This window comes from Lissotriton helveticus, chromosome 1_1, assembly GCF_964261635.1.
Source record: "Lissotriton helveticus chromosome 1_1, aLisHel1.1, whole genome shotgun sequence".
NCBI classification, from domain to species: domain Eukaryota; kingdom Metazoa; phylum Chordata; class Amphibia; order Caudata; family Salamandridae; genus Lissotriton; species Lissotriton helveticus.
Window position 1 is genome coordinate 393410890 of NC_136057.1, and position 23087 is coordinate 393433976.

The 23087-nt window shown below is 44.0% G+C and overlaps 1 protein-coding gene across 1 annotated transcript in view; it reads left to right on the forward strand.

Moving 5' to 3' along the window:
- Positions 1-12715, forward strand: part of TEAD4 (TEA domain transcription factor 4) — a 479147-nt gene extending 466432 nt beyond the window's left edge. Inside the window, exon 11 of the mRNA XM_078647400.1 lies at positions 10899-12715. Within this exon, the coding sequence (XP_078503526.1) occupies positions 10899-11012 (114 nt within the window). The 3' untranslated portion in view covers positions 11013-12715. The remainder of the gene's footprint in view (positions 1-10898) is intronic.
- Positions 12716-23087: the final 10372 nt, after the last annotated feature.

Consider the following 23087-nt stretch of genomic DNA (forward strand, 5'->3'; position numbering starts at 1 on the left):
CTGGTCCTGCTACCCAACAGCACAGCTCATAGTGCGAGTTGGAATGAAAATTGTGCACTCGTGCCATCAAGCGGACATCCAAAGTATAACACTACTTAGTTTATGTCAGACGTTTCGAGTCTTTATGCTCGCAAATATTTTGTATACATTGACGGAAATATAACGTTTTTTTCTGGGTCAACGTGGACGCTGCTATGGTGTCTGGATATTGGTGTCACTGTGCTAGCTAGATTTAACCAAGAACTGTTTTACTGCTTGGCAACACAACACATGCATTTTAGGCATTTTGATATTGTGATAATCAGAATGTTGCCTGAACTATGCCCTTCACAAGAGGAGGGGGCGGTGGGAGGGGAGGTATATGCCCCAAGTCTCGCTCTTTTGCTGTGCCCCGCTGTCTTGCTTCAAATTCTAGTTATAGTTTTAAACAAACCTTCATTTAAATAAACAATGTTCTTGCACTCCCCATGTCCTGGGTTTTGTTGTATGATTGCACAACGTTATACGTACTATTCAGTACTTTTTTTAACTGTAGTATATTTTCATGTTATAGCTTCTCAGTGAACCAATATTCATCATTTCCTCATGAATCTCATTTTATTTTCAGGAATTTTAGTCGAATTAAAACCATATCGTATGTATTCTCTTTTACAGTCACACACTTGTTTGAACAATTCTTTAAGGTGATCAGGTGGTTCTACTCGAACCATTAAAATGAATTATTACAGAATGAAAAAAACACTTTCAGTTCTCCCATATACCCGCCTACCTGAGAAAATATATTTACTATATTTTAAACATACTTTTTACAATACCATAATTAATTAAATAAAAACTTAATTCAACACAATAAAATAACGATGCATTATAAAAAGGGTATTAGAGTAAACTATATTCTAAACTTTGATATTATTGTAATATATATATTGCAACACATGAGAGCAATCACAAACTCGGATCCGACTTACCCTGTGGCACGCTACTTTAGGGAGACTCATGAGAATAATTTGGACCATCTCAAATACTTCTTGATTGATGCTATTCCTAGTTCAAGAAGAGGAGGCAACTGGGAAGCCAAGCTTTGACAGCTTGAGACTAAATACATTATCCGGTTAGATACTAGACACCCAATGGTCACCACTCCAGCGAGGACTTTTACACATGTTTGTAGTTAATAAACTTACAGCATGTCTACTCCCACCACTTGAATTAGCACTAGCAATATATTGACTCTATTTAGGATCTGCAATCAGCTGCAACAGCATTATGTTATTATTTTTTAGTAAGAATTTATTTCAATACTAACAATCCTGTTTTGAATACACAATTTTTCATTATATATTCATATTTGTTGCACATTTGCACTTTAGACACCTTACAATTTTTGACTTAGACATCATGTAAGTTTCAGTACCATACACTGATACTAGACCCTGTTCAGATATTTTAGCACAGACCAGCATTTTGGCATAACGCGAAACAGTATAGATGTTTCCATTATGGTTTTAAACTAATTTATAAACCTTACTGCAATTGAGAAGACATGAGGACGAGTAAGAGTAGTGGTTTTAATTAATTTTCAACCCTGCTTTATAAATGTATTATACAAGTATAACAATAAAGAAGTGTTGTACAAACTCTCAACTTCAATATTCAGAAAACTATCAGTTCACTCGTAATTTGTAACAAAATATGTATTTTACGTGATTTTGTTACCATGTTTATTAAAATGTCATTTATACATTGATTCTCTTCAATGTACTATGCTTTGCTGACTGTGGCTAACCATTGCGGATTTTGCACATACATAGAATTTTCTTTACAAATATTTTCTTGATGTCTATTGGAAATGGTTGAGCTCACGTGTGTATGCACTGGCATTTTAAATGTATCAGGATTCTCCAAAGTCGCGTCATGTGATCAACGTCTTGTGAGACCAAAAGGTGTCATGGTGGACATGGTGTTTGTTATGGCAAAATAAACACGGATTAAAGCACAGAATTTGTGGTTTGCTCTCCTCTTCTTTCCCATGGAAGGGAAGTGGTTGTATACGGAGGAATTGGCGTGCCTTCTTCATTGGATGTCTCTGGTGAAGCAGGATTACTTTGTTCATATATATATATATATATATATATATATATATATATATATATATATATATATATATATATATAATTTACATACACCAAATCATAGAAATTCAGCAGTTATAGTTGGAGTTATCACAAGAAAGTATAACTCGTGCCCTAAGGTAACTGTAACTCACACCCCCTCCATGTACAATTTTTTCATCAATAATTTTACAGCAAATGTTGCATGGGTATTATAAATGATGTCATAGAAGATGTCATGAGTGATGTAATATGTGGGGTAATTAGCAGTGCATGGTGAGGGTGCACGTTATAATTACCTTAGGGCACGAATTATAGTTCATTGAGATAGCTCTCACAATAACTGCTAAATTTCTATGGTTTTGTGTCTGTAAATTGTGAACCTAACTATAACGTCCCTGTAACCTTCAGGCTTTCAGTTAATTTTTAAGTTTTTTAAATTCTATTTCCTAACTATTACATCCTTGTAACCTCTGGGTTGTTCAGTGATTTTTTATAATTTTTTAATGTAAAGTAATATTTAATTACTAGATGGTAATCCAACCACAGCAATATTTTATCATAGACAACACTTATAGATATTCACTAAAAAGATTCACTACAAAAATATATGCATCACATAACTTTGTGCCCACGTGGGCTAAATTAACAAAGCTAATATCTCTGGATTTGTTTAAATGCCAAATGAATTGCTGTGGAAGAAAGTTATCTTCACAGATGTGCCATCTTGTATTCTTTATATATTTTGTAAGATGATTTGATTAAATACGGTACCATGGAACATACTATATGCCAGTTAAATCCATGTACCCTTATGGGCATAAATAATAACACAATCCATCCTACTTATTATAATTAACTTTTTAAATATACGTAGACGCCCATACTCATGGCATTATCTGTAGTTGTACCCATATCTCACAGTTTATATTCACATTTTTATTAAAGTGTCAGTGCATAAAGTGTCCACAAACCATAGTGCATGCATTATTACTAAATACTAAAACACCATCTCAGTATCTATCTACAACATTGTTTACTTTTAACTAGGTCGCGCTTACTCCACGTTTAGATATTATCTTCTTTTAATTGTCACAAGTTTCCACCTAACGAGCTACATTGTCACTTTATTGCTCAAATCGGAGACAAACACTGCTCCTTTTAATTGAAAGATATGAGTTTGCAGACCACAGGTGTCTAAATAAGTCTTCCTCTATATTTAATCCCATAGGGGACTTGGTATTGAGCTAAATGCTATAGCTCAACTCCAGTCTTCTCAAAATTTGGAGCTGGCCTAAAAGAGATTCCTTGATTCAAAGATGAAACCTGTTTCATTCATTCAGCTGGCAACCAATGAGGGTGGTACACCTAGTAATCATAGTAACACACTGCAAAAAAAACCAACACAATTATTCAATAGTCTAATACAAGAACCAATTATAAATGTTGTTATATGCTAGAAAAATCATTTGGAAGGTAAAGTGGTAGATGCTGAGGTCCACATGGTCTTGGCTGAGGAAAGATGAGGGGAGCACACAGGAAAGCATTGAAACAAAGCTATCTCTAAAAATGACTTGACAAACGTGAATGACAAACATTGGAGTTAATCAACATCAAAAGAAATGTAATGATTACCAACAATGGTAAACCAACACCAGCAGAGACCCAAGAGACATCAAGGATCGGGGTCCTATCCTGGTTGATACACATATTGGGCATCTTGGATGGTTCTAATAAAGGGCCAGAGAATAAAAAATCAACACAGGAGTAGCCAGTCACAAGCAACTTGTTATGATGTTGTTTACGCTGTGGCTCCGCTCCTTGCGCCACGGTGGAATGTTGGGGTCTGAAGGTTCTACAGCGAGAGGCGCACGCTGACCTGTCAGTGAAGAGTTGCTGGCTGAAGGCGGAGGGTGCGCTGACGTTGTGTTGCTGTACTATAATAAATGCATGAACCTATACTGTGTCTCCGCCTCATGTTGTAAGTCACAACATGTTCTTGGCGACGTGGTGGTCTTCGGTCAGCAGGCAACACGACGTACAGCGGAGAGTTGGCGTGTGAAGATCTGGAGTTCATGTGAGGCGAGTAAACCCCTTCGATGCGATCGTGAGAGAAAGCCTGTTGTTATGATTGATCGCGACGTATCGAGGGAGAGAGGTATGCCCACGCAGTCACAAGCGCTGAGTAAAAAAAGAATTGCAAATGAGTGCTTGAAGAGATACGTGTGAGGAGAACAACTGAGCATCTGCTTGAAGTGACAGGAGTGTCAGCTGTGTAAAGCTGACGAGCAGAGCCATAAATATGCCGGGAATGGGGTGTGCCACATCGGAGGAGTAATTACAGGAGACTTGAAGAGGTCCGAGCGCCTGCTTGATGTGACAGGACTGTCAGCCGTGTGAAGCTGCGAGCGGAACCATAAATATGCCGGGAATGAGGTGTGCCACATCGGAGGACTAATTGCAGTCCGGGTGTGAGATTTTCGTGGAAAGAGCGGGATCGCACATATGAAGGTGTCGATGTGGTGAAATAAAAGAGTAGAGAATCGTCATTTGTCAGGATCTGTGGAACGTTAGAGGAAAGGAACGACACTACAGGAAATTGTGAGGCGAAAGATCTGTCAACTGACTGTAATTGACGTTCATAATAAACAAAGCGCGTGCCTGGCATGTATAGCAGAAGTCTGCAGTAGTTTTTGGAGAAATACTGCCATCTTGTGGTATAAAGTGGTATACACATGTTATTTAATGTACTGCTAAAAGGCTTGCTGTGAAGACTGCTGTGGGTATTAACAAAAAGAAGGCGAACAGCTACTCACCCAAGGATCATATTAGTTTATTTACAATTCTGACTTTGTTATGGATGCAATCTTTATTTTCTTTTTTAAAGAAACATTTCATCTAAAATAAATAGAAATAGAGAGGAATAAGCAGACATTCCCTGCATTTTTCACTAGTCAAATTAGTTTTGGAGTATACATTTAATTCAAAATGGATGTAACAGCCCTTGATGTCTCCGCAGTATCTAATCCTCCTCACTTTCTTAATCAACCAGGGAATCCAAGTATAGAGTGGGATGAGTGGATTGAGACGTTCGATAATTATGTGAAAGCTTTGGATGCGCAGGACTACAGTAGCAATATATAAAAAAGCGATTTTACTTACCATTTTAGGTAAAGAAGGACAACATATTTTTAAGTACTTACCTGTTGCAAACAGTGAACGTGGTCAACCCATTGAGAATGTTTTTGAAGAGGCACGAAAAGGATTAGAATTGAGATTTGCAAAAGAAACAAATATAGTGATGAGAAGATACAAATTTTATACCCAGCCACAGAAAGTAGGGGAGTCTATTGATGACTTTGTCCCTAGACTCCGCAAACTCTCATTAAAATGTACATTTGGTCCTTTGACTGAGGAAATGATCCGGGACCAACTGATTGTCCAATGTAGTAGCAGAAAAACACAGGAACACTTATGGGCTGCTAAAGACCCCTCTCTTAAGGATGCAATTGACATTGCTAAAATAATTGAAGAGTCGGATTCTTGCATGAAAGAAATGGATTGTAGGGATTCAAAAATTAACATGTCAAATGAGAGTGAAACTTCTGTTGTGGAGGGTTGCGAAGGGGAGGTAGCTGCCTCTACTAAATTCAAAGGTGTAAAGAATACGTTGGGGGGTAGAGTGTATCCTAGTAGGTTTGGAAATTAGACATGTGGAAAGTGCGGTAGTACTTATCACACATCTGACTCCAAGCAGTGTTGGGCCATTGGGAAAGAATGTAGAAGGTGTGGCCGCAAGGGCCATTTTGCAAGAATGTGTAGAGATGCAAACAAAGGAAAGGTAGCAATGTTATCGGAAGAGCCTAACGTTAATTAGTGTTCTTACAGACCTGATAGAATCCTGTGTATTGAACCTTCTTAGTATGATGTTGTTGAGAATCTCACTGAACCTCATAATTTAAATGATAGAAGGAAACACAGGCCCAAAGCAGAATTTGTCATTGAAAAAAAAAAGAGTTGATCTAATGGTTGATTCGAGGTCACTATATACTATCATACCTAAAAGAATTTTCAAGCAGGAGTGGCCTAAAAAAAAATTATTCCACAAAGATATTAACCCTGGAGGGTATCAAGGTGAGCAGATAAACATACTAGGCTACATGGCAACTGATATTGTTTTTAAAAACAGGTCTGTCAAAGGTGAAGTGTATATAGCAGAAACGGGCCCCCCTATTTTGGGTTGGCATCACCAATATGACCTCCATATTAGAATTGACCCACACGCTGTTGAACAAGTCATGGTGGTGGACGACCTTTCAGTGGAAGACATCTTGGAGGGAGGTAAAAGTGTTTTCAGAGATCAGCTTGGCAACCTAGAGGGCTATATCCACAAAATAAAGCTTAAAAATAATGCTGTTCCTGTGCAACACAAGCTGAGAAAGGTTCCCATCATGATAAGAGGGGAGGTAAAGAAAATGTTGGACAAAATGTTATCTAATGGATTCATCGAGCCGATTGAGTGCTCATCTTGGATTTCTCCAGTTGTAATTTCACAGAAAGCAGATGGAAATTTACGTTTCTGTGTTGATCTTAGAAGTTTGAATCAGAACATCATTCCTGACACTTTTCCACTACCTAACATAAACAAACTTATGGTGTTGCTTAGAGGGGCCAAATACTTTTCAAAGCTTGACCTTCGTCATGCTTATCATCAGATACGTTTGCATGAATCTTCAAAGCACTTGACAGCCTTCATCACCAATGAAGGGATATTTTAATTTACCAGGATGCCCTTTGGGTTATGTTCGGCCACAGGTGTATTTCAGAGTATGGTCACAGAGGTTTTCAAAGATCTAAAAAATGTCATCTATTTCCAGGATGATATCTTGGTATTTGGTGACAGTGTGAGCAATCATAACACTGCCTTGAAAGATGCTCTAGGCAGAATTCTCGAATCAGATTTAACTTTACGCAGTGAAAAATGTTCCTTTCTGGCAACTGAGGTGGAATACCTAGGACATTCCATCTCGTCTGATGGTGTTAAACCGAAGAGAGACTTACTGGCATCTATAAAATTGGCTCCAGTTAGAGACCAATCGCGCTCATTCATTGGGTTAATTGAGTATTACTCAAAGTTTGTAAAGAACTTCGCAAGTAAGACAGAACCCCTTAAAGTACTCATAAGGAAAGGTGTCAAGTTTTGTTGGGGGGATGATCAGAAAAACTGTCTTGACAACATAAAGCTGGAAATATGCAGCACTGGCATTTTGGTTCCTTTCGATGTAAATGGAAAAGCTATTATCACTGTGGATGCAAGTGACACTGGCATAGGGGCTGTATTATCGCAGAATTATGGCACTAATGAAAAAACTGTGGCATTCTCTTCTCGCACTTTGACTTCTACTGAGCGCAATAATTCTGTTTATAGAAAAAGAAACCCTGGCACCTGCTTGAGGTGTGGAATATTTCGGGATGTATGTGTGGGGGTGCAGATTTAAGCTGCGCACTGACCGTAAACCTTTGTTAAAAATACTGTCACCAGGTGGAACAGGGAAGGGGTCAGCCAGACTGGCTAGGTTAGCCTCCAGACTACAGGAGTATAATTTTGATGTTGAATTCATTTTGGGCTGGCGTAATGTCCAAGCCGATTGTATGTTGCGCCTATCCTTAGACTGGGGGGAAGTAGACAAGACAGGGGTGTCCAAAAGAGAGAGAGAAGGAGATATCTCTAGTGTTGAGGATGTGGTTCAGTGGAGTTGTGGCACTGTCAGTAAGTAAGAATGGGCAGAGGTTATGTCTCAAGATGAAGTTCTAAAAAGTGTCATGAACCTCATCTTGAAGGGAAGACGTAAGGAAAGCACCTTGCCCATCAGCATTAGACCTTTTAATGCAGTCATTGACGAGTCATCCACTGTCGCAGATCAGGTTATCATGCGCGGTGATAAGATAATTCCCCCATTTAGCATTCATAAGAGACTCTTTGATTTAGCGCATGAAGGGCACTTGGGCCAAACTATTACAAAGAAACGTTTGAGAAATGAATTCTGGTGGCCAGGAATGGATGGTGATGTGGTTGATTGGGTTGAGAGATGCAGTGAGTGTTGCGAAAGCGAGAAAAGACTCAAGGTAGGACCCCAATCTGTCCCTAGTTCCATCCATGACCCTGGCGTGGTGTGGCACAGCATATGCCTTGATTTTATCGGACCTATGCCGGGTGTCCACCCCAGTAAAAGATTTGGCTTAGTTGTAATGGATGTCCATACTAGGTGGCACATTGTTTATCTCCTCCCTGAAATAACCACTAGAGTTACCATTAGAGTACTACGCATGATTTTCAAAGAAGAAGGTTATCCCACAGTCCTTATAACGGACAACGGGACCCAGTTGACTTCCAGTGAAATGAGAGAATTCCTTAGTGAGTGTAGTATCAAACATTCATTCACCACCTTGTACAACCCACAATCCAATGGAATTGTCGAAAGAGCCAATCGCATGATTAAAGGCGCTATACGTTTGGCTCTCACTAATAATCTTGACATAGATGAGACTTTGAGCAAATTGGTGTGGGCTTATTGCACAACTGAGAATTCCACTACAGGAGTAGTTCCCTTCATTGCCATGCGAGGCAGAAAACCAGCTTCTAAACTAGTGCCTCCTTGGATCAGAGAATTGGTTGAAGGAAAGAATGTGAGTGGTAGTGTCAAGAGTATTCCTATGCACGCTTCCAGGAAAGGACACACCAAGGAAAATACCTTGACTAGTATTCTTGTAGGTGACTGGGTCAAAGTCCGCTGGATCAGAGGTTTATGTAAGTTTCGCGGCCCCTTCAAAGTTAGGGAAGTGCACCCTTTCTATGTTGTGTTGGATAATGGAGAAAAATAGAACCTACGTAGAGTAGCAAAGTATTGCTCATGAGACCATTCTCCTAAAACCTTTGTTAGACAGAATTCATGTTCAGGTTACATGTTGGCTCACGATCTTCAATTGCTTAACAGTGCTCGCACAGGGGCAGAGATGAGGGCACCAGGCCCCGGTGGGGACAACTTGAGCACTAGTCAAAGGACAATTACCGTAAATGAAGAGTCTCATGATCTTCAAGGAACTCCACCTTACCAGAGACCCTTGCGGGTCAGGAGACTTCCTCAATATTTGCATGATTTCATGGTGGGATGACTCATTGTTTTCTGTTTTATGTCTCTGCCTTCAATCAGAAGAAGTGTTATTCATGCAATGCAGATGTGTTCACTTAACATGAGGTGAAAACATAGACAAAATATACCACTAAGCAAAAGCGTCATCCAACCAAATGATATCATCAACTCCAATGGTGGGGTCTCCAAAAGATGCCAGAGAACCAGTGAATATTGTGGTAATGAGCAGCACTAATACCACCTAAAAATGAAAGTGGCAAACTGTGGGAAAAGGCAAATTTACCTCTAGAACCAGGGAGAATTTATTGAAGGACCCGGGACACCAATGCATGAGTACCAGCCATACCCCGACAACAGCTACTCCACTAGACCAACTCAAAAGCCCAACCAGTGCAAAGTTCTAAGTAATCTCAGAAATGCACCGTATCGTATTGATAATTTGGAATGTCAGGAGAAAATTGACTCTTGATAACCCATAGGGGTTATAAGCCACTTACGAATCATATGCACTTTTGTTTCAGTATAAACATATTTTGCATTTGAGAGATCAGCTGGCTCTTTAAGCTGTCTTGTGATCTTATAATATTTTTGTAATTTGAGCACCAAAGGACTTTTTATCATCTATTTTTCCCACGTGCCCTTCTTGTATAAATTTTAGCCTAACGCCAATTGATAATTCCTTTACCAGCATTTTCTTCTGTTTTTTATACTTTTTGTGAAATAATCTATCGCAATCAAGTAATGTTGGCTGTAACCTTTGGCAAAAGCGGCTGTTAATGATCTTCTCATGCAAATTTGGGCTTCTGCTGCAGGTGAGGGCTCATGGGAAGGAAGTAAGAAATTAGCAGCTGTTATTGCCCTGTTGCGAAAGGCAACAAACCAAATACCAACTGTCGGTCAAATCTCCCCTCTCATCAAGTATCACGCAGTGGTCATCAGCAAAAATAGAAACAAAATGGGTTGGCTTTCTACTGTGTGGGTGAAGAGGCTCCCTGCCTTGCCTACTGGTCACTGTCCTGCTCCTAGCCTCTGCAGCCACCTTCTGCATTACTGTTGCCTGCAGTGCACCTTGCCTTCTGGAGGAAACCAAGCCATGCTACCAGGCTTTGCGATGGAGCAAGCTGCGCTCTCTGCTTTTAGCCAGGATGCTCCAGTTCAGCATGGCACTGAGGACGGAGAGCGCTTCGTCACCAGGAGAAAATCCCAAAACAAGGAAGAGGATCAGTAAACTGCAGCCACAAGTCTGGCATCTGGTAGTCTTAGGTGGGCAAATACTGGCTGTTGTAGCACACAATTGGAGCACTCTGATTGGTTGTCTAGATTCCAGAACTGTAATCATTATAACATTTTCTACGAATAGCCACGCCTCCTGCAGATGGAGTCTCAGAGGTGCCTCAAAGTTTGATACGCGCCAGTTGTCGAGTGATACCCATAAACCTTGAGAGCTGACTTTTGCTCGGTAAAAATTGATGATATTAGCCAAGCCCTAAGGGAAAACTCACAACAGCTCTTAAGTAAAAACTCCTGGAAACGTTTGTATAGTATATGAACATAATTTGAAATGTTTGTACATTGTATTGACATAAAAGCATTCATTATCTGCTAATGAAACCAGTTCTTCTCTTTCTTTTCTTAGGTTGTGGCACACAGGGATACTCAGGAGACTTTGCTGTGCATAGCTTATGTGTTCGAGGTGTCCGCCAGTGAGCATGGGGCTCAGCACCATATCTACAGACTTGTGAAGGACTAGGCAAACCAGCCGTGGGAGGGGCTTGGCGGGGACTTTTCACCCTCGGAGACAGCTGTGCCTGAAAGACCTCATGCCAAATATTAGTGAAACCTTAAAGACGTTGTGTTCTGTTGTTTTGAAAGGAAGAAGCGCACTTTTTGCGATTTTTTTGGGGGGGGGGGGGTGACCGTGCTACAGTGTTTTGTTTAAAAGTTGAAAGGAAAAGAAAACTGAAGGCCAAGTTGCATGAATTGTTTTTGTGAATTAACCCGAAAAGAGAATAATGTTTTTAATTAACCACTTGTCTCCTGGCTTACGGCCTCCTGGTTTGTGTTGTGCTGCTGTCACTCAATTATGGCCAGATGGTCATAGCGCCAATTTCCATCCATAGAAGCAGGGGTGGTGGCTGTGACTGGTCCTAGAATAGAGGATTATGCTGCCAAAGGGCATAGGTTTTAAAGGGACAGTTAAAGTGGCAATCTAGTGTAATGAATCCTGATTTAAGGCCCTCTACTGCAGAATTCTGAAAGGCCACTCAAGGGTCTTCGAAGCATAGCAGTGGCTTTCTTTGCTATGGTTTACTCAACAGAAAAGGCACATGGGCATTTGGTGGAGTGGCGTACGTCATACACGATTGGCCCTTTAAGGTCAGTAATTGTTTTCATGCTCATTATATGGTTTATTCGGTAATTTGTATATCTGTACTTGAATAGGAAAAAGGGGCTGCATTTACTTATCAACAGTTATGTGGAAGTCTCAATATCTTGCTTTTACAAAAGTATTTTCAGTGAAATGAGGCACTCTACCTCAATCCCAGGTGCCAGGCACTCAAGTTCCATTTTTAAAAGAGGTTATTTGTCAAATCTGATTCTTGACTCTGCTAGTGTGTGTGGGTACCTCTCTAAATGGACACGCCATGAAAGAAACAGTCTTAAGCTGCATGCTTTCCCAAACAGTACTAAATGTGAACTCATTTTGTATCAGAGTTTAGGTGGGTCTAATGTGTCCCACCACTACTTGGTTATATGCCCCAGCCACTGCGTATACGACCGAGGTTACAGGGTCAATAGCTGGTCCCAGTGCTACATTTGTAAAAATAACAATAATTCTAATTAATATGTTGTTTCAGAACCCACCGCTGGTGATGCCAAATGCTGGGGTTGCAGAATACCTAGGCTACTTGGATTTGATTCCACCTTGTGCCGTTTTCTGCTACTATTCTACACTTCCTGTGTCTTTATCTCATTTTTGCAGGCTCTTTTTCACCCCTACTTTTTCTCTTTGCCACTGTTTTCCTCTGTTTAGTTTCCTCCTCCATTTTTCCTTTACCCACCCCCTCTCTCTCTCTAGGGTAATAATATGATAAGTCATAGACCACAGAAATCAGTGCTGCTGCCCACCAACTTCAACGAACTGCACGAGAAGCCCTGGATGGTTTACTGGGCATTGACTAGAGTTCCTAGGTATATGGTCACTTGTGTAAATGTCTGGATTACTGGGTATATACTCTGTGATCAAACGGTTTGTACCACAGTTTTGTCAGTGGGATTACTCACTCTACATTCACCAATTATTTTCTGCATGCTTGTCTCTGACCCACATATAAAGGTAGCATCACATTTTACACTTGAGAAGAACTGAAACTTCCTGTCTGGTTTTTCCTTTGTACATATTGTATGGTGATATTTTCTAATTTAAACATTAAAGGCGCACAATCAAATTGACTTACTCTGAAGGTGAAATCTTTACATACCACTGAAGACTTTTCGTGTTATTTCCCTTCACATCCCATCTCAGTGATGGTGGTCTTGTCATTGTGCCATGGTTGGCTTTGCCTTCAAGCTCAGCCTTAGGATGAGTCAGATGTTTTTTGATATTTCCAAGACAGCAATCCAATCTCAGCACAAGAATGGAGGAGGAAATGTCTTTGTGAAAGACACAGGGATGATCGTTGCAATCTAGATACTAGAAGAACACCACCCACGCCAAAGGAAAGTGACACTTGATAACACCCAGGTCGTGTACAAGGTGTCCTTGGCAAGGTCTTATAAGCCACAGAAATAGTTGCATTGTAAAAAGTCAGAACACAATATTTTGAAGACAAGCACCCACTACACCCTTAACAAATCACCTGAAGAAATAAAAAAAAATTAGACCTAAAGTGCAAAAAACAAATCTTGAGTTTGGAACTCATATTCCCGGTAGTTAAAGCTATTGCTGGTTTTCAGAAAAGGTTGGCATTCTGTGTTGTTTTTTCTTTTAAAAACACCTGCTTGATTTAAATTTTGCATAATACGCCACATCGCTTTACCTTCAAAATCTACTGGCATGCTGCAAGGTCCTCTCAAATCCAGCTTTATGTGGTTGATATGACATTTTGGAGTAGATTTACTAGGATTTTACTCCGTGTTTGCACCACAAAAGTGATGCAAATCGGCGAAAACATTTTTTTTCACGATTTACTTTACAGCGCTAAACTTGCTTGGCGCTGGAAATAACGTGGACGTAATGCAAAGCAGCGCATATCGCTGCTTTGCATTACTTATGCCAAGTGGGCATACCATGGGTGGAGCATGGGCGCTCCAATGCAACCAAGGTTTCTAATGCTAACCCCAATTTACTAAACAAAGTAGACCGGGTTTAGTGTCAGAAAACTGCACCTTTTGAAGGTCGGTGCAAGGAAGGAGAAATGCTTTAATTTCTCCTTCCTTTTCTGACTTTGCATGTGTGCTGCACTGTAAAGCACACATACAGAGAGGGAAAAGGCCTAAAGAGTATCAGCATAGTTTTTTGTACTGGAAAGGCACCCTTCCAGTACAAAACCTATGCTAGACTCACGGAGACACCCTTGCACCCTGGCACACAGGTATCTCCATGGCACACAGCAGCTGATTTCAGCACCAGCGCTAGGGAGAGGGGAGGAGAGTGCCTTGTTTTAGTAAATTTGGTGCTCTGCTCCTCTCTCCTTTTTACGCAGCACAGTGCAGCATTTACGGCTGCTGCGCTGTGTGAAAAAGATGTATATCTCCCCCTTTGATTCAGTTGTCTAGCAACTACGATTTTCTTCCTCCATCACTATTGATGTGGAGTTCATTCTGTGTTACTTTATATCTTTAGTATATTAATTTACATATGAGATAAATCAGTAAAATAAACTGAGTCTTGATAGATACATCTGGTACCATATAGGTCCACTTTGATATACACACCCAAAGCGCTGTGGCTGACAAGTATGGACTGAGCTGACACTAAACTCAACATGCTGTCCGCTCAATACATCTCTTATCAATCAAATTAGTGGATTGTAAATGGTTGCTATTGACACATTTTACTGATACAGATTTTGACTACAATGTCCTTATATAAAATGAGGTGATAAATTGATGATACAACTTCACAGTAGGGTTAGGTGAACTACAAGTAGAAGTCGGGACTCGTCACTTGTGATCTGAAAGAGATAATTAGTTGGGGAAGGGAGAGGGATCTGCTGTCGATCCAATCCTGGTTCGTTAGCCACCACTGCAATTGGTGTGCAGTGCCCTCCGAGATCTGGATGCAATCAGACAGGTTCCCTTTATGTTGTGCCCACTGGAACTTCAGGTCCCACTGCAGAGTCTGCATATGCCAGCTGGCCGGTTCCACCAGCAGGATGCATGAGACCATCAGACCCAGTAGCCGAAGGGTCATCATGACCAAAACCCGGGATAGAGGCTGAAAGATCGGAATCATAGCCTGAATATCCCAGACTCGCTGTTCGGGAGGATAGACCCGAAACTGCGTCGTGTCCAGAACCGCTCCAATGAAGAGGAGCTTCTGAGAGGGAGTCAGGTGCGACTTAGGCCTTTTGATGGAGAACCCCAGCAAATGCAGGAGGTCTGCTGCAGTCTGGAGGTGGGAGACGACAGCCTGGGGCGAGCCCGCCTTCAACAATCCAGTCGTCTAGATAGGGAAAGACTGGAAGCCCTGATCTGCGTGGATGAGCTGCGACCACCCCATCACCTTCGTGAACACCCGAGGGATGCTGGTAAGGCCAAAGGGGAGCACGGTAAACTGAAAATGCTCTTGGCCTACCATGAACCGCAAGTAGCGCCTGTGGGCCAGCAGGACATGGTTGTGAAAATTGGCGTCCTGCAAGTCCAAGAGCTTGCTGCCGGCTGAAGCACCTCTGTCAGGAGGTTAGTCCTGACGGCCACCGTAGGTGTAGCTAGATGTTGAGAGCCTCGCCCGCCTCACACAACACCACTGCATAAGAAGCTCCCTCCTCAATAGCCTCAGTAGGAGGAGACAACTTGCCAAGGTCTGGGCAAGTATCTAGACCACTGGCTTCCCCCAGTTCCTCTCTCCAGACTGAGTCATACTCCAACTGGTCAGTTAGAGAGTCTCCAGACCCACCCCAGTCATCCTCACCTTCCTCTGGTTGCCAATCTGGCCTGATTGGAGCACTAGAGTAGAACAAGGGCACAAAGGTACCCATCGGTCAAGGCCAGGTCGGCTCTGTGTCCAGATTAGGGTGGAACCCGGGGTCGACGCCAGCTGGGGACACAACCGGCATCGGCTGTGGACTTGGTGCCGGTGGAATTAGCGCCAGGTGAGCAGTAATCAGGTCGACTGGCGCCGATCCAGATCCAGGCCTAGAATCAAGGGGACCCGGAGCCACCGGCGTCGAAGGCCCAGGGCCCACCGCTGAGTCCGCGGGCCATAAGGTGAACTGGTGGAGTCAGGCTGCCCAAAGATAGCATGCACTGCGAAGCTGGGTAGGGGTCGTTCCAGGTCCAGGGAAGGGAGGGAAACTCGGAGTCGACTCTTCAGGCTACGCAAGCCAAGCCGCGGGAGGGGCACCACCCGCTTCTCTTGTTGCGTTGGCAACCGACAACGAGAAGTCGAAGAGCGACGATGCTTCTTCGAATTCTTCTTGTACTTCGACTTACCTGAGGAGTGCGAAGACTTGGAAGAGGACTGGTGGTAACTTCATGACCGCTCCCTCGACCTCTCACAAGACAGGGACCTCGAACGGCACGGAGCCAAGTGCCGGGCCTCGAGAAGCTTTCGGGACCGCTCCTGCAAAGACTTAGGATTCATGGTCTGGCAGTCTGAGCATGACTTGGAATCGTGGTCGCGCTCCAGGCAAAATAGGCACACACGGTGCGGATCCGTCACCGACATCAGCCATTGGCAGGAGCCGCCAGACTTGATATAGGTATCCCTGACGTGCGGAGTCAAAGACTCAAAAACTGTGTTGACAAAAGTCACAAAAAAGTCAGTCAAAAAGTGACTGGAGGTACTGCTCTCTCTGGATCTGCGCTGGCTGGCGGGGAAAAAGAAAGAACTGATGTCAGCGAGGGAGGCATCTAAGTAGCTACTGCAATGTCATCCCGTTGACCACGATGCCAACAACGAACGTGGAGCTGACTGACGCCACCTTTCGACACGCAGGGGTACTGCTGATGAAAAACTTTCCCGATCCAGTCTGACGCCTGGCGGTAATTCTAAGGTAAGGAATCTTTAACTAATCTATGTCTCTTACAGATAAATCATTACCAAAGATAAGTAACTTGTTCTTCAAGTTGATATTTATAGTGGTGGAATAGACACACTACCAATCTACGAGGACCTAGAAGGGCATTTGTTTACTAGAATGCACGTGGAGTATCTTCAATGCAAAGTTTTTTGCCTGTAAAAGCTTGAGTGTTTGCAAGCAAATGTCCCTGTTTTTTAAGCTGTAGCACTGTAAATTTGAGGTCATGTGTGTCTACTTCCCCTCCATCTTCAAAGGTTATATGCAACTGTTCTATGCATCCTTCCATTTCTTTAAAACTTACTTGTTGGTGGTCAGGTTATCTAGATGAGCACTGTCGTATCATGCACAACTTTAATGTAAATTTCACAAATTCCATCGTGATATGTTCTAGGTATATGATGTGTACTAGGAGACTTGCTATTTAACAACGCCTCAAAAACCTCTCTAAATTGGAGTTTTTAGTTTCCGAGGCTCAGTAAGTGCTTTGAACAAATAATAGTTTAAAAACATTTTCGCGAGAAAGGAGGTTTTGTCACAATATAGAAGTTGAAGGATAAATATTGCCTAAATGTTTACCTTCCAAGTTGATCAATTTTATGTATTTTAGTTACAAGTAAACCATTCAGACTCAGGTTGACTATCAATCAATCAATCAATGAAATTTATATAGAGCGCTACTCACCCGGAAGGTCTCAAGGCGCTGGGGGGGAGGGGTCCGCTACTGCTCGAAAAGCCAGGTCTTGAGTTGCTTCCTGAAGGAGAGGTGGTCCTGGGTCAGCCGTAGGTGGATGGGGAGGGAGTTCCATGTCTTGGCTGCCAGGTAGGAGAAGGATCTTCCTCCGGTGGTGGCTCTGCGAATACATGGTACGGTGGCGAGGGCGAGGCTGGACGATTGCAGCTGGCGGGTGGGCGTGTAGAAGGTGAGGTGGTTGTTGAGGTACTTGGGGCCCAGGTCGTGGAGAGCCTTGTGTGCGTGGGTGAGGAGTCTGAACGTGATCCTCTTGCTGACGGGGAGCCAGTGCAGGTCTCTCAGGTGGTCGGAGATGTGGTTGTGGCGGGGGATGTCCAGGATGAGTTGTGCGGAGGCGTTCTGTATGTGCTGGAGCCTTTTCTGCAGTTTGGCAGTGGTTCCCGCGTAGAGGGTGTTCCCGTAGTCCAGCCGGCTGGTGACGAGTGCCTGGGTGACCGTCTTCCTGGTTTCGGTGGGGATCCATCGGAAGATCTTACGGAGCATGCGCAGGGTGTTGAAGCAGGATGACGAGACGGCGTTGACTTGTCTGGTCATCGAGAGGGAGGAGTCCAGGATGAAGCCCAGGTTTCGTGCGTGGTCCGTTGGCTTGGGAGTGGAGCCCAGGGCGGGGGGCCACCAGGAGTCTCCCCAGGCAGAGGGGGATGATCCCAGGATGAGGACTTCTGTCTTGTCTGAGCTCAGTTTCAGGCGGCTGGTCTTCATCCACTCTGCGACGTCTTTCATTCCTTCCTGGAGGTTGGCTCTGGCGGTGGCGAGGTCTTTGGTGAGGGAGAGGATTAGCTGGGTGTGGTCGGCGTAGGAGATGATGTTCAGGTTGTGTTGGCGTGCGATGGCTGCGAGGGGGCTCATGTAGACGTTGAAGAGGGTGGGGCTGAGAGAAGATCCTTGAGGTATGCCGCAGATGACTTCGGTGGCCGCGGATCGGAACGGGGGGGAGGCGGACTCTCTGGGTTCTTCCGGCGAGGAACGAGATGATCCACTCCAGTGCCTTCTCTTGGATTCCGATGTTGCTGAGGCGCTGTATTAGGGTGCGGTGGCAGACAGTGTCGAACGCCGCATAGAGGTCCAGGAGGATGAGGGCAGCTGTTTCCCCATTGTCGAACAGCGATCTGATGTCGTCGGTGGCTGCGATGAGGGCGGTCTCGGTGCTGTGGTTGGTTCGGAAACCGGACTGTGAGGGGTCGAGGGATCCGTTCGTCTCGAGGAAGGCGGCGAGCTGTTTGTAGACGGTCTTCTCGATGACTTTGGCCAGAAAAGGGAGGAGGGAGATGGGGCGAAAGTTCTTGAGGTCGGTGGGGTCTGCTGTCGGTTTCTTCAGGAGGGCGCTGAGCTCGGCATGCTTCCAGCTCTCCGGGAAGGTGGCGGTGGCGAAGGAGATGTTGATGATGTTTCGGAGTTGGGGTGCGACGATGGAGTCGGCCTTGTTGAAGACGTGGTGGGGACAGGGGTCTGTTGGGGATCCAGAGTGGATGGTGTTCATCGTGCGGGTGGTGTCTTCGGTGCTGACCGGGGTCCAGTTGCGTAGGGTGGTGGTGGGGGGCGATGGTTCGGTGGTTGGGTGCGTGGGCGGTGCGCCGAAGCTGTTGTGTATGTCAGCGATCTTGCGGTGGAAGAAGGAGGCGAGTGAGTCGCAGAGGTCTTGCGAGGGAGTGCTGTCGTTTCCGGCGCTGGGTTTGGAGAGCTCTTTGACGATGCTGAAGAGTTCCTTGCTGTTGTGGGTGTTGTTGTCCAGTCGTTCTTTGAATGTTGTCCTTTTGGTGGTGCGGATCAGCTGGTGGTGTGTGCGGGTGGCGTTCTTGAGGGTAGTCATGTTTTCTGTAGTCTGGTCATGGCGCCAGGCTTTTTCGAGGGTGCGGCAGTTTTTCTTGGATTATTTGAGTCCGTCGGTGAACCACGAGGCTTTCTTGCTGCCGCGTCTGCTGGGAGGGTTCTTTAGTGGTGCGAGGTCGTCGGCGCAGTTGGTGAGCCACTGTGTGAAGATGCGGGCTGCTTCGTTGGGGTCCGTTGCGCTGGCTGGAGGGTTCTGGCTGAGGGAGGTGGAGAGCTGGTCGGCGGTGATCTTGCTCCAGCTCCTGCGGGGAACCTGTTGCGGGTGGTGGTGGGCCGTGGTTCTCCTGAAGCTGAAGTGGACGCAGCTGTGGTCAGTCCAATGGAGTCCGGTGGAGTGGCTGAAGGAGATGTGCTTGCTGGAGGAGAAGACGGGGTCAAGCATGTGGCCGGCGTAGTGGGTGGGGGTGTTCACCAGTTGCTTGAGTCCGAGGTTGGCGAGGTTGTCCAGCAGGGTGGTGGAGTTGTTGTCCTTGTTGTTCTCTAAGAGAAAAGTGGTATCATAAAATCCTCTGAAGTCAATGGAGGAGTTTGCAGGATCATAAATGGCTCTGGTAATTTCTCTGACAGAATATCAGCTGGTGGAAATTAAGCTTGTCGTAAAAAATATAATAAAACACCTTTTCTGAGGATTATACGTTAGCACCTTGCTGTAAATCAAACCCCAGTCTTCGTAAAGCCTTTTATCTGTAAACAAGCAGTATTTAATGTATTTATTTAAGGCTTTTTGTAAGGAGCATGGGTAATTAAAATCTCCGCTCAACAAACTTCAAACTGGTCTCTGCGGAACCATCCTAAAAGTGAAACCAAATCCTAAAATAAAGGAGACCGTTCAGTACAATTGATCCAAAGCAAAAACAAAGGTACATAAGGAAATACAACAGATGCGAGCAGGGTATTTTTTAGGGGTGAGGGAAATACTGGGCGCAGAGCTCACAGGTCATGCGCAGGAGCTATGGTATAACTAGAAGGTGCAAGTAGGTAAGAGGCAAGACCCTAAACCTCTCAAAGCTGTGTTGGGGAACACAACGTAAACAATACAAACAAAACCCACTGCACACTACATTAAAAGTTTTAGCATTTCAGATGTCTCAATGGACATAAAAGTTCGCAGGGCCGGGACGGAATTATCACCGGCACTGCGACCTATGGTCCTACACAGACCACCAACAGCCCTGAGGAGTCGCGGGAAAAGGTGTTTCCCTGCGACGAAACACGTGTCGGCTGGCCTTGTATGAACATTAAAAGAGGAGCCGAAACACTGGTGTTCCCCTTCTTGATCTATGAAAAACCGAACTTTTATGTCCATTGAGACATCTGAAATGCTAAAACTTTTAATGTAGTGTGCAGTGGGTTTTGTTTGTACATAAGGAAATAGTCAAATTAAAATATTCCAACACTTCCGCCATTACTGGGAAATTCAGTACCCTTCCATGAAATAGAAAAGGGACTGTGTACCAGAACCACGCTTTCGGGTTAGGTAAAGCATTCAATAATGTTCTTTAAAAGATGTTTAAAAGTAAGGAACATGATTTTAATTTATCTTCCAGTCTGAGTGATGAGATGCTAAAAGTTCCTCAACTCAAATAAAGAGAAGCACAGGAGGTTGAGAACAGCAATATTCTGCATCATCTAAAGCCAATAAAAGTAATGTAATTGGACACTTGTAGAGCGCAACTGTCACTCCGAGGAGCATCATGGCGCTATGCGGATCCCAGAGTTGGAACAAGACTGGGTGGCTGCGGGAGTGGGAAAAGAGTAATGTAATGTAATTGGACACTTGTAGAGCGCAACTGTCAGTATTGGCAACCTGGTAGCTTCACTCATACAAATCAGTGTTTCTAAATGGGATGTTCAGCAGAATGCATCTCAGTAGAATAAAAATCTCACAGCTTTACAATGTAGATGTTTATCCAAGGATTGTGAAGCAAACAAACACCATTGTAACACTTGTTTCAGACCGTGTTTCCAAATGAACACAATTAGATGTGTGGTCTTCCGTTATAAAGGCAATAAGGGACAGTAGTAGGGTTTCCTTTTATGCAGGCTGTGATGCATGACCCTTCATCCTTATTTCGTTCTCTAATTGGGCAATTCTAAAATAAATACACTGTTCTCTGTTGATCAAGCCCCTATGTCATTAGCATAAAAGTGAAAAACGATTGCAGTGCCTTAGTGCTCTGGTGATTATTCATGCATGCTGATGCATCATTAGTGGCAAGAGGTAACTTTGAAAGAGCGAACAAGTGATGGGGAACACTGCTGAATGAATTATGCCTATCTACAACCAGTTTAACAATAAGATAGAAATATCTTAGACCAGGGCCGGACTGGCCGGAGCGGGCACCGGACAATCCTCCGGTGCGCCGCACGGGTGGGGACCGGTTTGGGGCCCCTGGGGGCCGTTTTTGCTACATGGCAGTTTTTGCAGCATAGCTGCAAATTCGGCCCTGTAACAAAATCGGCCGAAAACCGGCCCTGGCAAAGAGCTCGGCGGCACCCACAACCCCCGGGGGGCGGCCGAGCACTTTGCCAGGGCCGGTTTTGGTTCCCAGTCCGTCCCTGTCTTAGACCCTTCAAGAGAGACCATTTTACAACCCAAATGACATTTCCCAAGTCACAATTTTCAAATTGAGAACCAAGACTAAAACCTTCATTATTTGTCTGGCGAGTTGTGATCAGCGACTAGATTTGTAGAATGGTAATTTTTACATTAATCTTCATGGTAGGTGGATTTTTAATTGATTACCCTAATTGGAGCAGTTTTAATATCCTGTCTGTTCCTTCAAAATGAAAACCACAGCCTGATGTTTCCACAGGAAACAAACATGAATTTTGTATCATCTTGAGGTGGGCGGGACGCGCAGAGTTTCACTCCACTGAGTTACATGAAAGGAAACTGCGCAGATCCGCAAATGGTGGAATTAGGCATGTTGCACTGCTTGTGCTGATTTTTAGTGCCTGGAGCTCATTCTGTGCAGAAAAATCTGCATGAATGGGAACATACCAGAGGGTGCTGGTTTTTTAGGTGATTTTTCTGTTGCTTGAGTTGATTATCTACTCAAGCAGCATCTTTCTGACCGCGAGCGATCGCAACTGTCAGCGTTGGGGAAATCTCACCGGGTGACCTCATAGTGACCAAAAATTACGCTAGGATGTGCTAAATCTGCAATGCGATGGTTGGCGTAATTTGCACGGAACTCAGGATTACTTGCATAAGGCGGAGTGGCCAAAAGTCCGCCAACTTCACAGTCATTGTCGAATTTATAGCCCACCCCTAGTATCATCCTAATTTTCTATGGAGTACAAATTCAAGTGTTTCATATCCCTTATGTTTACAAGGAGTTCCTGACATTCAGATCTTCTTCTAAATAGAGCAGCACATCAGATAATACCAAGTAGAGGATTCTAAGATGATACACTCAACAACAGAGGTTCCGTCCCTAACAACCTCAGAAAAGTTCCCCTCACACTAGAAAGCTCGACCACCCTTCTCTCTCCCAAACTCAAATGCATCCTACTCAATTGCAGATCGGCCCAGAGACACTCCTCCGACATCGCTGATCTCGTCACAGCTATGGATCTGGACCTAGCCATTCTAACGGAAACGTGGCTTACTGAAGCCTCTACCCCGATTATGGACATACTAGTGCCCCCCAATTATCACATCATTAGGCTGGACAGGTCTCCTGGCAAGACGGGTGGGGGGAATTGCATGCATTTTTAGGAGCAACCTCTCCGTTACTAAAGTCACCTCCCCCTCCCTTTCCTCCTGTGAACTCCTCTGCCTCAACATCACCAGCGAGGGCAAACAAGTTTGTGCTTTGCATCTCATCTATCACCCGCCTGGTGACAATCACATATTCACCCAACAATTCATGGACATGATCACTGCCAATGCCGGTCGGCAGACCACCCAAGTCTACCTGGGTGACTTCAATCTCCACTGGAACGATCAGAAAGACACAGTGGTGAATAGTCTCAAAACTTTCCTTAATGC